The following is a 12669-nucleotide window of genomic DNA, read 5'->3' on the forward strand; positions in this document are numbered from 1 at the left end:
TCGCCTCATTGGTACAAGAAGGCTATAGCAGTCCCAAGGGTCATTTCCTTACCTCTCAACAGCCAAAGTCAGGAAGGGAAAGCAGGGCACCTCCTCTGGGTCTCTTTCCAATAGCACAGTGTCAGTAACCAGAACTGGGACACATGCCCGCCCCTACAGCAACCTCTGGCAAAGGAAAATAGAATTACTGTGATTGGATTAAACAAATCATAGTTCTTTTCAGGGGGCTTGGGAGAGGCCATCTCCTCTGAGCATATGCCACCGACCCAGAACAAAATAGGGTTCTGTTGGTAAAGAAAGGGCCGGGGAGAACTAGCCAATGGGATGAGCAACTAGCAGGCTCTGCCTCTGATGGGCTGGGTTAAAAACCTTTCTAAGTTTCTATGATTCTGTATGTTACCCAAGATATAGTATTGATGTGCCATTTATATTAAAATCTATTGGCCTAAGTATAGGAGATTCTTTATACTTAATGTCTATAGAGTAAAGAAAAAGAATAGAAGGCTTACTATGGTAAAGACTGAGGAGAGTTTGAAAGCTGATGTTTGGAACTATCTGAGTGAAAAGTTCTGTTAAGGTGAGAGATCACCCTCGTCACAGAAGGCAGAAAGCCTCTGTAAGAAGCTCGTTAGGCGTGTGTGATCTCCCAGTCAGGATCACGCTTGAGAAGTGAAATTGTCTATGGCTGTATTGACTGCTATGCTCTATCACTGATGCCCTGAGCAAAGACCTTAGATGCAAAAGATCCCTAAGTTGATGTATCTAGCCAATATGTAGCAGGGATACTATCGGTCAATTTCTGCTGGAGCTTACACAGGTGCTATGTCTTTTTTCTTAGGTTTATCATGAAGGAAGAACAAATGGGATATTATCTTTTACCTACGGCAAAACAGTATCTAAAGTAGCTTACAGGAAAGATATCGCTGGAGCTTATTTAACTTCTACGAGAATAAGTTTAACAAGTACCTGTGAGCACTACTGGGGCCAGCACTTTACAATGGCCTGTGGACCATATTTAAAACGTGCAAGGCACAGCCCTTCTTTGGTTCCTGGAGCATCATTCCCTTCATGTTCTTTGCTGTGCACATTTGTGGCAGCATCCTGTTTAATCGGATCCTGTTAATTTCACTTCTCTCATGTGCCTCTAATGCTGAGACCACAGACCTAAAATTAGTTAAAATTTAAAAGATTTTTTCTCCTCTAGTTTCTGGGTTAAACACAGTTGAATACTATACTATGATATAAATAAACTCGGAATACTGTGTTTTGTTAACCAGGAATGTAAAGAAAAGAGAGATGAGTGTGATGGAGAATGTCAGAGAAGTCTTCCTGGAGGAAAGGAGGTTTCAGCTGAGCCTGGAGGGTGGCGCACAAACTCTCCGTGGAGGCGAACGCAGCGTGCGAGTGAGATGGCCGGGCGGCTAACCTGGATCAGGCCTGCGTTTGGGAGAGTGCAGCAGTGGGCTGAGGTTATGCAGGACCTTCAAAGCCAGGCAATTAAACTTAATGTGATAGGTTTGGCAAGAAGCACTTGGAAATTTCTTGAAAGTCAAGATTAAAAGGGTAATTACAAGAAGTCTGGAAGTTGGCAGGGTTGAGGAATAGTTGGGGCAGGGGGAGTTAGCATGGAAGCTTCTTTCTTATAGCTTTTGTGTCCATGTAAAGGGACATCAGTTAGGCTAACACGCTTGGCCTCTCTCCCTCCTTTGTGCCCTTTGCCCCTGGGGAGGCATGGTTTATGGGCAGGTTAGGAGAGGAACCAGGCAGTTAGGGCGCAGCCTCCCTCAGAGGAAGCACTGCTTCTGGCCTGCTCCTCCATTCATCAGCCTGTCCGGGGCAGGCCCCTGGGAGGGGCAGCCTGAGGCCATCGCTGCTGCTGGTGACTCGGGGGTAAGTCTGCATAATCCTGCGGTTCAGTGTGGTAGGAGGACCCTGTGAGAAAAGTTCTACCTATTGACCACAGAATCTAGAGGAGGAAGGAATCCAATAAAATGAGGAGGAGATGAAAAGGGGTGAGGAGGAAGGGTTTCATGATTAAGGATAGGGTAGAAGGCAGGCAAGGTGGAGGAGTCAGAAAAATGCCTGGGTTAATAAGGAAGGAGCACCACGCTGGAAATCTCTAAGTACTTTAGCATGAAGAGGTCTAAAAAGTCTAGGATATTACTGTCATGGAGAGAGAATGAGGTCCCTGGAATCAAGGAGGGGGTGAGGAACCTCCTTGATAAAGATGCTAAAATCAGATGGCAAGTGCATACATATATTTTTTCCCACCTCAGTGACACCACAGTGCTTTCCCTCAGAGTCTAGATGTGTCTCAGCATCTTTCTCAAAACAGGGTTCCAGGCTGTAGCAGTCAATGGAAATTGCCTTGCATGACTGCTTCAGGCAACCAGAAGGGTCTGTTACTCTAGGCTGAGGGTGGGTAGAGCTGAGAGCAGGTCAGCCTGTAAGAAGTGAGGTCCAGGAGCCCCCTGGAATTGGAGTTGAGGACTAGAGCTGAATCCTGAGGCCTAGAGGTGGTAACTAACCCCAGAGAAACATGCAGTCTTGGAGGAGAAAGTGGGGCTGGTGGGTGGATGGCTAGTTCTCAGGAAACTCTGTGTGTCTGAGGAAGTGAAATTATGCCCTCTCATGCTGTAGGCTATCAGTGTAGTGCTAGTAGTACCTGGGCCAGAGCTGTGAGTTAAGGTTGAACCAAGTGGCACTGAAGTCTACGAAGCAGGAAATGAGATCCGGAAGTCAAGAGAAAATAACAGTTGATACAGGTAATTGGCATTGGCCATTCATGAAGAAGAGCCTAACTGTAGGGGGTATCTTTGTTTTGAAGTGACGCTATAATTTCTTCTTTATTTTAATTCAATTTACTGTATAGATCTGGAAGTCTCATAGTAGAGTCATTTACCAAAACCAAAGTATAAACACTTTGAGAACTTGATATCGTTGTGTCTTCAACAAAGCTTAGTCCCCTGCTTTGCACATAGTTGGTACTCAGTAAACATGTGTCAAATTGCTTTGTTTCCTTATCTTTGAGCCCATTTAGTAGTTGTAAATCCTTGTTTCCTAGGCTTTCAGATCTTAAAATCATCTATCCTAATAGCTGACTATAGAATGGATAGTTTAAAGGGAAATTGAAAAGAAAGATGCTGAAGGGCAAAAGAATTATAATATATCTGCTAAACTTCAAGAGGTTATCATTTTGGGTTTGTCTAGGACAGTGTGTAAAACTGTTGTATTATGAGTACTCCATTAATTCTTCACTTCAGCTTCCTTTCCTATTTATTAATTGGTTATAAGAATTTAAATGTTTCCTTTAATTTGCCTAGACAATTTTGATTTGGAATATTGATACCGCATGGGCTTTGGAGTTCTTTGGAAACCATAAAATATTGCTCTTTGTCTTTCATACTAACTACTGCCTGATCTTCAGAATCCTAATCTTGTGACTTGATTCATGTACTGACTCAGGCATGTCAGATTGCCTTGCTAAACTCGATTACCTAAATATTTCATTTATTGCATTCTGGGACATGGTGGTTTTTTAAAAGACAAAAATTGCATAAAATAACCAAAATTAAAGTACATAACAGTTCAATAATTATATATGCTAATATATGTGAACATACCAATTATTATTTATGTCACTACATAAATACAAATATAGACATTCTATATACTGTCTGAAGGCTTCTGCTCAAATGGCACACGGGCTGACCTGCGCAGAAGGATCATGTGTGCGGGGGTGTGGAAGAAAAAATGCGGGTTTTTTTTTTTGGTTTTTACCTTTCTTGCTGATTTTTTGAACAACTTTATTGTAATTTAATACATATTTGATGAATCTGAAATAGAATCTGAAATATGAACTTTAAGATCTAAATAGCAGTTGACAGAAAACATGGGAAACAAAAAAACTTTTAAACAACACCATTAAGGTACAGTCTGCCAAATCCAGGAAGTGGGAAACTCTAAAGGACAAATGGACTAATTCCTTCAATAAATACATGTCATGAAAAAAAGGGGGAAGAGGGTGAAAAGGGGGAAACTGTTACAGATTTAAAGATACTTAAAAGATATAGGAACCAAATCAATGTGTGAACCTAATTTGAGCAAACCATCTGTATTAAAGAAATTAGACATAGACAGTGTTAGATAAGGAATTATTCATGTTGTTGGGAGTGAAAATAGTATCTCATATATATTTTAAAGTTCTTATTTGTTAGAGATACACCCTGAAGTATTTATAATAGAAGTGATAGAATGTCTGCAATTAGCTTTCAAATATCTCAGCGAACAACAACAACAATAAAGAGCCAGAGTCGGCGAGGAGGGGAGAGGTGGAACAAGCATGGCAGAAACTTGGTGATTTTTGAAGCCGAGGGACGATTCCATGGGGATATTCATTGTGCTCTTCTACATGTTGTTGAGTGTGTTTGAAGTTCTCCATAATACAACCGTACAAGGCCACGCTAAGGAGGTTGGATTTTAATGTGCAGCACCAGGAAACTTTTGAAGGTTGACCTAAGTAGCGACCCAAAAACGTTAAGCTGGTAACGGTGTGTGAACTGGCCAGGAAGGCGGAGGGCTAGAAGTGGGAGCCTGTGTAAGAGTTTGCTTAAGGGGCGGCCACAAGAATGGAAACATTTTTGAGAACAGATAGAGGAAACAATGACAAAAGCGGAACTCTGAGTGGATGGTACAGAAGTGATTCACGTGCAGGACAGGGAAATGCCCTTCTTCCTCTTCAGTCGGTAGCATTTACTGTCCTCAGACCACTGCACTGGCTTCCCAGTGATGAGGAGGAGAGAGAAAGGTGTCCTCATGGAGGAGGAATTGAACCAGGTCTTCACGCGAGAATGTGGAAAGCAAAGGGGAAACAAAGAGTTCTTTTTACAAAAACTTTTAAATAAGGAATTACTGTCTGTGGTTACAGCAGGAAATTTACAGGCACGGCCATTCGTTTTGACCATCTTTCTCTATATTTTATTGAGACAGCACCATAATCTTTTTCAGTGGTCCCATCTGAATCATTTAGTATTAGTTAAGATGTATTATTAATTTGTAAAACTGAACACTTGATGGTAATGTGTGTGGGTTAATTAAATGAGTTGAAATGATATGGTCTGGGGAAACAAAAGTCGAACTACAGTAAATTAATAAAAGCTTAGATTTAAATATATAACTTCTGCTTTGTCAATAGAAAAAAAAACATTAAAACATTAAACGAAACTTCAGATCCAATAGAAAGTAGCAGTCATTAGAGATTAAAGAGAAATGGTAGTTCTCCAGTTCTCTACAATCAAAGATAATTAATACTTCACACCCAAAATATTAATAAGGTCTGATATAAACAGGCACTCCGGAGAGGAATGCACACCCCAGAGAATAGTTGTCTGATCACATTTGCTTTCTTCTTGATTCTTCTTCTTCAAAAAATTACACTACACACTGTCTTTAATTATGGGTCATTTCCTATGACTAATACCCCCTCTTCTGTCTCTAGTTAACACACCTATTCAGAGAGGGCTGAGCCAAGGTGGGGAAAAATATTGAAACACAATGCATTTTTTTACCCTTCTGCATCAAGAAGGTGGGGGAACTTTCAAGGCTCCCCTAAGACAACGTCTCATTCAAGCCCCCCAGGACTTCTCACCCGCCCCCCCCAGCTGGTACAGCTAGAAAGAAGCAAGGTTTTAGTCAGGTTTGCTGCTGGTTTGGCCCAATTAAGAGACTTTCTAATTCATGGTAGCCGCTGTAAAAAGCTCTCAGGGAGGAAAGAAAAGGAGAGGAAAATTCCTAGCTAAAAGCAAGAGGAGTGGTTTTTATTTTACCCAGGGCTTCCTAGCTGAGCCGCTGGGTCACAGGAGGGACGGGGACGGAGGGAGGCTTGGTAAGCCGTCCTATTATGGGAAAGGTGGAACTCTCATCAGCGCTCGATGGAAATGAGAGGGGCAGAGGCGGCAGCGGTGTCTGACAGCACTGCCTCCCATACTGCATTATCGGAACAGAAAGAGAACCTGAGAATAGGCATCCATTATCTCTCTCTACAAAGGGATTAGTGAGGGTTGCAGGAAATTAATGGCTTTTGCATTAACACAAATACTAATGAATGTCGGGACCAGAGATGTAAAGCAGGTAAAAGAGGCTTTTCTCTGCCTCATTTCTTCCCTCTTCTCTTCTGGTTTGCTATTTTAAGATCTAGATCTGTGTTACTCTTTTTTTTCCCCTTCAGCCAAGATCAGAAATCATGCCCTTTGGGAGTGTGATTTGTCTTCTATAGGGAATGACTCAATTAGCTTATGACTCTCTCCAATGTGTGTCAGCGAAGAGATAGAAACATCTCAGAATAAAAATCTCTAGCAGAGAGGACTGCTTCCTCTTGCACAGTTGTCATTTTCATGCCTGATAAAAGTATCAAGAAGCCTCCCAAGTGACATCCCTTTTTATTACAGTTTTAAGCTTGTCTATATTGTAGCCAATCATTGATTAAAGATGGCATGACTAGGTACACTTTTGAAAGAGAGAGGAAGGGAGGGGAATTATATCTACTATATGCTGGGCATTGTGCTGGAAGCTTTATATCTAATTCATTAAGTCTTTTAAGGTACCTACTATGTACCAGGCATTGCATTATGTGCTATGATATAAGGATGAAAAGACAGACCTCACCCCTGCCCTCTCTACGAAGCACGGACTTAAAAAAAAAACTTCAAAATGTATTTGTTTTGATATTTAAATAAACGATTATAATACACCTTGATAACAGCCCATTGAAGAGGAATGATGCAGTCGGGATACTGGCTACTGACCCCGGGGTGGGGGGCGGTGTGCAGGCATGGGGGTGGGGGTTGGGGGAGTCAGGATAAACCCCCTTTCTGGAAGAGGGGGTAACTGGGCACAGGGTCAGCATTGGCAGCTGGTAGCGGTGGTGGAAAGGAGCATCGCAAGCGGGGCAACAGCATAAGCACAGTCAGGCTCAGAGGTGAGCAAGAACTGCTATCTAAGCAGAGGCCTAAAAAGAGAGCGAGTTGCGTCAAGTCTGGAGAACTGGTTATGAGATGGGAGGCTCCTGAGCTGTCCTGGGGCGGGGGGGCTGTCTGTGAAACAGGAGTCTCTGAGCATCACACTTCCTGCTCTGTCCTTTGCGTTGACCCCTCCTGGCTTCAGCACCCTAAAGGAAGATGAGGATTAGCCGGGAGTTAGGTCAGGTGGCAGGAGAGACGTTCTGTCTTGTGTGTGGATACTCTGCAGGGTGTTACCTAGAGAACAAGAAATGCTGGCACAGTGTAATGGCTTCATGGGTCCACAGGGCATAGAGAGTGTCGTTTTCCCCTGTATTTCTGTTTTCCACACAGACCTCTTCCTGTTACATTGGCATAGCTCTTCTCCCCAGTACTCACTCTTGTAATTCCATCCTAGTTTAGTTTTTAGACCTGAGATTTTTCTCTAATTACATCGCGTCAATTAGGTACTATGTTGGAAGTTCACTGCTTCTGAGTTTAGTTTGAACCAGAAAGGTGCTGACCCCTTATCCATTTGGTTTCTTGCACCTGCCTTTTCATCTCATTCAATTTATTCTTATTATTGAATTAATGCATTGCTTTTTTTTTTTTTCCTTCTAGAACACAAGCAGGCCTTCCCAAACATTGTGAAGAAGGGTTACCTGGAGATTAGGAAGGACCACGATAGCTACTGGCAAAGCTGTTACGCAGAGCTCTCCCCTTACAACTTATACTTCTACAGCCTCGACAGCAGTGGGAATCAAAACCCCTATGCCACGTACCAGCTGTCCCACTTCCAGAGCATCTCTGTTCTGGGCAACCTCGAGGCCAGGCTGGTGGACACTGTTCTGTATGACAACACTCAGCTCCAGCTAAAGGCAGAGTCACCGTGGGAGGCTCTGGACTGGGGGCAGAAGCTCTGGGAAGTTGTGCACGCCTCCGTGCCTGGTTATGTGGGTCGGCAGGATGAGCTGGCAAATTCACCAGGGGTTGGTTATCATTTTGACTGTACACAGAGTCATTGTTTACAGAAGAAACCCAGTGAGCTGCTCACGCGGTCCCCTGTCTCTGATGGCCCCAAACAGTACCAAAACATCCTCAAGTCAGGGACGCTGTACAGGTTAACTGTCCAGAACAACTGGAAGGCATTTACGTTTGTGCTGAGCAAGGCCTACCTTATGGCTTTTCAGCCCGGCAAGCTAGACGAGGATCCCCTGCTAAGTTACAATGTGGACGTGTGTCTGGCTGTCCAGATGGACAACCTGGACGACTGTGACTCCTGCTTTCAAGTTATTTTCCCCCAAGATGTCCTCCGCCTTCGTGCTGAGACCCGGCAGAGGGCTCAGGAGTGGATGGAGGCTTTGAAAACCGCGGCCAACGTGGCGAGGAGTTCAGAGCAAAACCTGCAAGTCACACTGCGGAATAAGCCCAAGGATCAGATGGGTGGGCATGAACTCAGGAAGAACAAACGTCAGTCCGTGACCACCAGCTTCCTCAGCATTCTGACGACTTTGTCTTTGGAACGAGGACTCACTGCTCAGAGTTTCAAATGTGCAGGTAGGAAGCAGATTTTTAGCCTAAAGCTTATTAAACAATTCTGAATCTCACAATTGGAATTCAGTCACAGCTCCTTTTTGTTTAAAAAGCTATATAGAACATCTGTTTGTCTTCATGCCATGCTGGTGAAGTAAGTATAGAAGCAGAGTCGACAGACCCCACTGCCTCAAAATGACTCTGCCAAAGCATTACCAGACTAGACTCTAGGCTTCCTGAGTCTGCTGTGATTCTGTTTCCCCTGCTTCCTTAAATAAAGGTCACTGTGAATGTGGACGCCGTGAATCGTTTCACAAGAGACGTTCAGGCGCAGCGCTGGCTCCGGGCATGCTTAGGCAAGGAAAGCGTCCATGTCCAGTAACTGTCAGCAGTCATGACCTCGTCAAGTCCTGTTAAGGTAGAACCTACAGAGTCAGCCTTGACAGCAATGGGGACGTGAGTAAGAGAGCAGGGTAGATGGTGACTCAGCAGATGACCTCTGAGTCACGACAGGCCTGTGCCTTATCCTGGGGAAGCCTGGGCCTTCTGGAACTGCTATGGAAAGGTGAGACACGAAGTGCAGTTCAAGGCCAGTCATTTGTTACTTAAAATCCTGCTACTGCTTCTCCCCTCTACTCTCCATCCCTCTCACCTTCCCCAAAGCAGTGAACTAGACAGAAAGAAACCCTCACTAAACCAAGTCTATATACTTTAAATGAAATCAAATGATTTCCCTTTTGCTAAACCCCACGATTTGTGACAAGAAATTTACCACAAAGGCAGCTTTAATTGGAAGCCCAATGTGGAAAATTTTAATTCAGGTACATCAGATTTTCAAGTATATTGTTTAAAAATGTACGAGAAGCTCACCACCGGCTGAGACCAAATTTTAAAATTTGTGCTTGCGCCCACATTGAAAAGCCATCAATAATGGTGGCGCACTGAAAACCCCCGTTTTGACTTTAGGTGAGTTTAGACTATTTCGGTGATGGTGGCCTTCTCTATCACGGGGGTGGTCGGGAGCAGGCCAGTTATCCCTGCCCGCCCAGTGGCTGCGAAGCAGAAGCAGGGCCGGGTAGGGCTGGAGAGAGTGGGAGCCCGTAGCCGGTGAGGGAGCCAGACTCGGCTGCGGGGGGCTGGGGGTGTGTGTGTGTGTGTGTGTGTGTGTGTGTGTGTGTGTGAGGCCAGCCATCTACTTTTGAAAAATGGTTTTGAAATAAAGATACGTGGGTTGCAGTGCAGTTCTTTAGAAATGATTAGCATTTCGGTATCTAAGTATACTAGTAATTACAGTATATTTCAGTTCAGACATTCAATGGTCATGTACTGAGTGCTTGCTCTGTGGACGTTCGGGAATTATGGGGTACTTTTCTGGCTTTAGGTTGCTGAGAGGGTCACTTACCTGCCGTGATATTAGAATCAGGGAGGACAGCCCAGCTTAGTTCTCAAGGTAGGGCCGGCGGCGGTAGCTGAGTTGGGAATCTTTCTAGTAAACAGGGAAGAAAAGCCTCAGGTGCAGCATAAGGATTGTTACGTAGTTGTCACCTAATTTGCCTCCCTCTCATTAGTTTGCTTCCCGCAGAAGAGCGCGCTGTTCTGTATTGCATTAGTGGTGTTTTTAGTACTCAGAAGAGGGAGAAATGCAGGTAGAAGGTACCATTCAGCAGGTCCACTGCATCTGGCAGGTGGAGAAATGAAAACAGGGAAAAAACAAAGGTGAAGGGTGAGTAGAAGAGGCAGGAGAAAGGATGCAAAGTGGAAAAGAGCAAAAAAAGGATTAGATAATGGGTGGGGATAGCATGTCTGGGCAGCTGCTTTGGGTTCCATATTTGAGGCTGCCTCCCTTTGCTGTGTGCACTAAATTTGGCTGGTTGGAGCACAGGTTGGTAGCAGGGAATCCAGGAGACAGGGGTAATGCAGTGTAAAACTCATTTGCTTCGCTCAGCTTTTACCTTCATGTTTTGGTTTGGAGTTTTAACAGGACATAGATAGGCTTTTAATTTGGGGTGGGGAGAAGTCGATCCTAATTTGTATAGTGTGGCCAATTCCAAAGTCAAAAATTTTAATTTCATTTCATTGCTCTCTCTTCTACCAGAAACTGCTACATTCAGTTGCTTTGTGGTACATGTGGTTTTACTGGGTTGCTTTTCATTTTCCTTAATTGCTGTTGCATGGAATACTTGATTCCTATCTCAGGTAGGAATACTTCATCTCCTGTAGGGGGCAGAGTGTCAAAAGAAAAAGGCAGGAACTTGTTAAGCAAAGCTCTGAATGTTTTTTAAATTACTTGGGAGGCTGTTCATTATATCAAAGATTATTATAGCAGATGGAACTTTAAAAATTGATCTATGTTTCTCACAAACACAGTTAATCTAAACCAGCTGCTTCTTCGTGTAGTACTTGTGTTCCCTAACTTTGCATCCTCATAAAAACACTCATTCGGTGAAAAAGCTGGTTGCATGGTCGTGTTTACCTTCCAGAAGGCCAAAAAGTCCAGTAAACTGTTTTTAGTTGAATCTTGGCTTTATCTATTATTTTAAGGAGAAGCAAATTGACTATATTTCATGATTTTAGTGAGCCTTTTTAGACTGTAAGTTTTTATATCCACTTAGTCCCTCTCCCTTTAAATAGTTTTGATGAATAAACCTTAAAAGTGGAAGATTGCACTGAGTAGCTCTTTATTAATGATGTCATTCAGTTGCTATTCAGGAGAGCCACAAATGTTGGCTTTTCAATCTACAAAATAGTGCAGTTGGCCTTATTGCACTCAATTCTTTCTATAGGTGAAGAATTTTCTATATCCTTCTTTGAAACTTAAAGTGCCCCTGCAGAGAAAATGGACCGCAACCGTCCAAAAATGTCTGAGGTTATGGTTTTGCAAATACATGCTTATGTATAACTGTATATTTCTTAACATGTGCCCGAACTTTTTATAGTTGCGTTTGATTATGTGCGGTTGGTCCCAAGGCCTCCTCTCCAGGGCCACGGCCTGCCCTGTGCTGGGGAGCCCCCGCTGGGGCGGTCTGCTTGCCGCTCTGGAACCCACCTCGGTCGTCCCTGCCTCCATGGCCTTTACACGTGCTGTTCCCTCTTCCTTGAACGTATGCCTTTGAAAATTAATTTCTTTCATTCATTCTACCACATATGGTGTGCCAGGTTTCTGATCACGTTTCTGAAACTTGGATGCACCTGGGCAAGTCATTGCTCCAAGAAAGCAGACATGGTCCCTGCTCTTGTGAACTTGCAGTCCACTAGGGAAGATGGTCGTTAATCAAATAATGACATCATGAATGCCAGCTGGCTACTGGGACAAGAGCTTTGGAAGGCTGGCGTGGTCACGGGATTAGAGAATATCAGCAGCGGCGGTGCCATGCACAACTCTATGACGCTTCAGATAGTTGGTCATTTTTGACCTACCAAAAAGGGACAGTTTGACAAGGTTGAACTTAGCATTTGGCCCCGAAGCCGCAGAAAGTACCTGAGCAGAGGAGCACAGGATGCAAGTGGTATTGAATAATAATTAATTTGGTGGTGCTTTAGTACAGCTTTTCAGAAACCCTTCTGTAGCAGAAAATGAGGTGCGCTTCTTTGGCGAAGTTACCGATCGGGATTCTAAATGGTGTTTGTTTGGCAATGTGGAATCAGTGCTATTAAAATATTAATGCTAAAACAAATGATTACGTGGCTTATTAAAATATTTATGAAGTATGTACCTGTAAGTGGTTCTAAGTTAGGTTGCTCACAAATAGCTGTATAAATTAGGTTATAAGGCAGCAGCCCTGTTTTCTTCAGGAATTAGACATGTGTACATACCTCTTTCCCCTCAACAGATGACACGGTTTTCTTGGCACTGGTACACACAGATATTTTTCCTGTAATTTCCCAGTAATCAAGAAACCTAGCAATTGAGTACAGCACTATAATAAAAGGACTCAGGGCCTTGTTTATAGGTGCAACAGGGAGGCATAAAGCTCACCTTTTAAAGCGTCCCTTTTGTTATTGCTTTGTAATCTGGTAGTGAAATCAGATGGCCCACTGCGGGACAATGTTCCCGATCCTGAACTGAAGTTGAAAATGTTAACGGAAGAGACAGCAAGAAAAACAGTGAGCCCTGGGGATCCTCGCCACCATTTTCACACTG

At 43.6% G+C, this 12669-nt stretch overlaps 1 protein-coding gene across 1 annotated transcript in view; it reads left to right on the top strand.

Moving 5' to 3' along the window:
• The window catches only part of PLEKHM3 (pleckstrin homology domain containing M3), a 167013-nt gene that overhangs the window by 28270 nt on the left and 126074 nt on the right, over positions 1–12669 (top strand). Inside the window, exon 4 of the mRNA XM_054585747.1 lies at positions 7617–8552. Within this exon, the coding sequence (XP_054441722.1) occupies positions 7617–8552 (936 nt within the window). The remainder of the gene's footprint in view (positions 1–7616; positions 8553–12669) is intronic.

The sequence above is a fragment of the Pteronotus mesoamericanus genome, unplaced genomic scaffold (genome assembly GCF_021234165.1).
Source record: "Pteronotus mesoamericanus isolate MK-2021 breed Mesoamerican mustached bat unplaced genomic scaffold, CSHL_Meso_final contig_90, whole genome shotgun sequence".
In the NCBI taxonomy this organism is placed as follows: domain Eukaryota; kingdom Metazoa; phylum Chordata; class Mammalia; order Chiroptera; family Mormoopidae; genus Pteronotus; species Pteronotus mesoamericanus.